The following is a 2,500-nucleotide window of genomic DNA, read 5'->3' on the forward strand; positions in this document are numbered from 1 at the left end:
TTCAGGCACGCATACATACACACTCAGACAGACATGTAACATTTTACGTGTATGACCGTTTTGTTTATTTACACCGCCATGTAGGCAGGCATACTCTGTTTTCGGGGGTGCACACACACACACACACACACACACACACACACACAGTGTATGGGGAAGAGAGACAAACAGACAGACAGACCGCTAGAGAAGCAGAGTATCTAGAATAATATAATGTTTATAAGAAAAAAAAATATATATATATATATAACAACTCTGACTGCCCCCACCTTTTTCACCCCAAGACGGGTGACGAACGGAGAAGGCGAGAAAGCCGCGAAGATGCTGGGGGATTCGTTCACCGGGCTTCGTGCCCGCTTCCGTTTGGGCTTCTTCTCCCGGGCGACTGACAGGGGCAGATGGTGCACTGAATGGGACTCCATGCCTGGCTGGGGAACTGTTTGCTGTGAGTGTGAACGTGGTCTTCAGTTGTCCTCTGTTCAGGACCTCACGAGCGGCTGCTGTGAGTGTGAACGTGGTCTTCAGTTCTCCTCTGATCAGGGCCTCTCCGGCGGCTGCTGTGGGGACCGAGGTTCCATTCCTGTGTCTCGTGTCGTTGTGCGGTGTTGAAAGGAAAACCTGTGAAATAAAGTGTAACAATTAAACAATTATGACCCGAAAGGCAGAGTTTAATACAGTTAAAAGGTTGATGATGATTATATGGATACTTATGCAGCGCCTATCCTCTAAGCACTTCACAAACTCGGGGTTATTTGCATAAAAGGCTGCCTACATGGGTAGAATCGACTGACAGCTGCCATTGGGCGCTCATCATTCGTTTCCAAAAGGTTAAAGGTCCAAGAGCCTTATAAAGCCATCGGGGCAGTGAAGTCTTAACCACTGTGTGTAAGTGGAGGGGGGGGGGGTTACAATAGTATTCAACAGTGGCATGACCACTTCTCTAATGTATTTAAAACTAGTGAAAATACTGTTCAGGAGGATGTTATGGTTGAGGATGCTAGTGACTTTGAAGAACCATTATTTAATGACCCGATATGCAGACAAGAAGTGATAGATAGCATAAAGAACTTGAAAACAGGTAAAAGTGCAGGCCCAGAAGAATTTTAAGTGAAATGTTGAAGCAAGCAAATGCAGTTGTTGTTGACTTTCTGGTGTTACTGTTTAACAGAGTATTTAACGATGGAATTTTTCCTGCAGAATGGGCTGAATCAATTATCATCCCTATTCACAAAAAAGGAGACCCGAATAATCCTGATAACTATCGTGGTGTCGCACTCACAAGCATTGTCAGTAAAGTATACACTCACATTGTAAACAGAAGATTGACAAAATGGACAGAAAGGGAAGAAAAGATCATTGAAGAGCAAGCTGGTTTTCGATCACGTTACAGTACCATAGATCACATTTTCATGTTATATGCGTTAGTCCAAACATATTCATTAAAAATTACAAAACTGTATGTTGCCTTTGTCGATTTTCGCAAGGCGTTTGATTCTGTAAATATAAATAACCTGTGGAATGTGTTATGTAAAAGTGGAGTAGATGGTAAACTTTATATGCCTCTTCGTGGTGTGTATGATTCAGTCTTGGTACGTGTGCGTGACAGGTGTGTGTATTCAGATGTGTTTGATTGTCCTAGAGGAGTAAAGCAAGGTTGCTTGTTAAGTCCATTAATGTTTTCATTTTTTATAAATGAACTGGCAGTAGAAATAACAAAAAAAAGGTAAACATGGAATTCAAATGATCCCTGGAGCTGTCGAAATATTTCTAATGTTATTTGCATGATGTGATTCTCTTGTCTAGCACGGCCATAGGTCTTCAAAATCAGTCAAATGCATTGAAACAAGAAGCAGACAGATTCTTTTTAGAAGTAAATCTTGAAAAAAAAAACCCAATGCAATTGTATTCAGGAAAGGTGGCCACCTATCTAGACATGAAAAATGGCACTACGGTATCGATGAAATAAAAGTAACGAATATTTATAAATATCTTGGTTTGTTCTTTACAACAAAACTCAGTATGACAAGCACAATAGCAGAAACATGTAGGAAGGGAAAGAAAGGGGTTATTGAAATTTTGAGATGCTTACATAAACTAGGTTCCATGGATTCATCTATTTTCTGGAAACTTCTTGATGCTCAAGTCGAACCAATGTTGACCAATGGTTCTGAAATATGGGGACTTGGTGATAATAAAGATATGGAAAAAGTGTACACTTTTGCTATCAAACGTTTTTTAAAGGTACCTCTGCATGCATCGAACACTGTGTTATACGGAGAGACTGGAAGATACCCATTATATATCAGGTCATATGTGAAATGTGTCAAATATTCGTTAAAATTGATTAGTCTTCCTGCATCGAGACTTTGTAAACAAGCATATGTTATGTTATTAAACGAACATGAGAGAGGGAAGGAAAATTGGGTATATTTGGTTATGAAAACATTAACAGTACATGGATTTGGAATTGTGTGGATGTGTCAGGGAGTTGGATGCGAAA

At 40.2% G+C, this 2,500-nt stretch overlaps 1 protein-coding gene across 2 annotated transcripts in view; it reads right to left on the reverse strand.

Moving 5' to 3' along the window:
* Positions 1-2,500, reverse strand: part of LOC143297339 (cys-loop ligand-gated ion channel-like) — a 42,369-nt gene that overhangs the window by 37,158 nt on the left and 2,711 nt on the right. For both annotated transcript variants that reach the window (XM_076609633.1, XM_076609632.1), the window contains one exon: positions 270-618. In XM_076609633.1, coding sequence (XP_076465748.1) covers positions 270-422 — 153 coding nt within the window. In that variant the 5' untranslated portion in view covers positions 423-618. The remainder of the gene's footprint in view (positions 1-269; positions 619-2,500) is intronic.

The sequence above is a fragment of the Babylonia areolata genome, chromosome 22 (genome assembly GCF_041734735.1).
Source record: "Babylonia areolata isolate BAREFJ2019XMU chromosome 22, ASM4173473v1, whole genome shotgun sequence".
Taxonomy (NCBI): domain Eukaryota; kingdom Metazoa; phylum Mollusca; class Gastropoda; order Neogastropoda; family Buccinidae; genus Babylonia; species Babylonia areolata.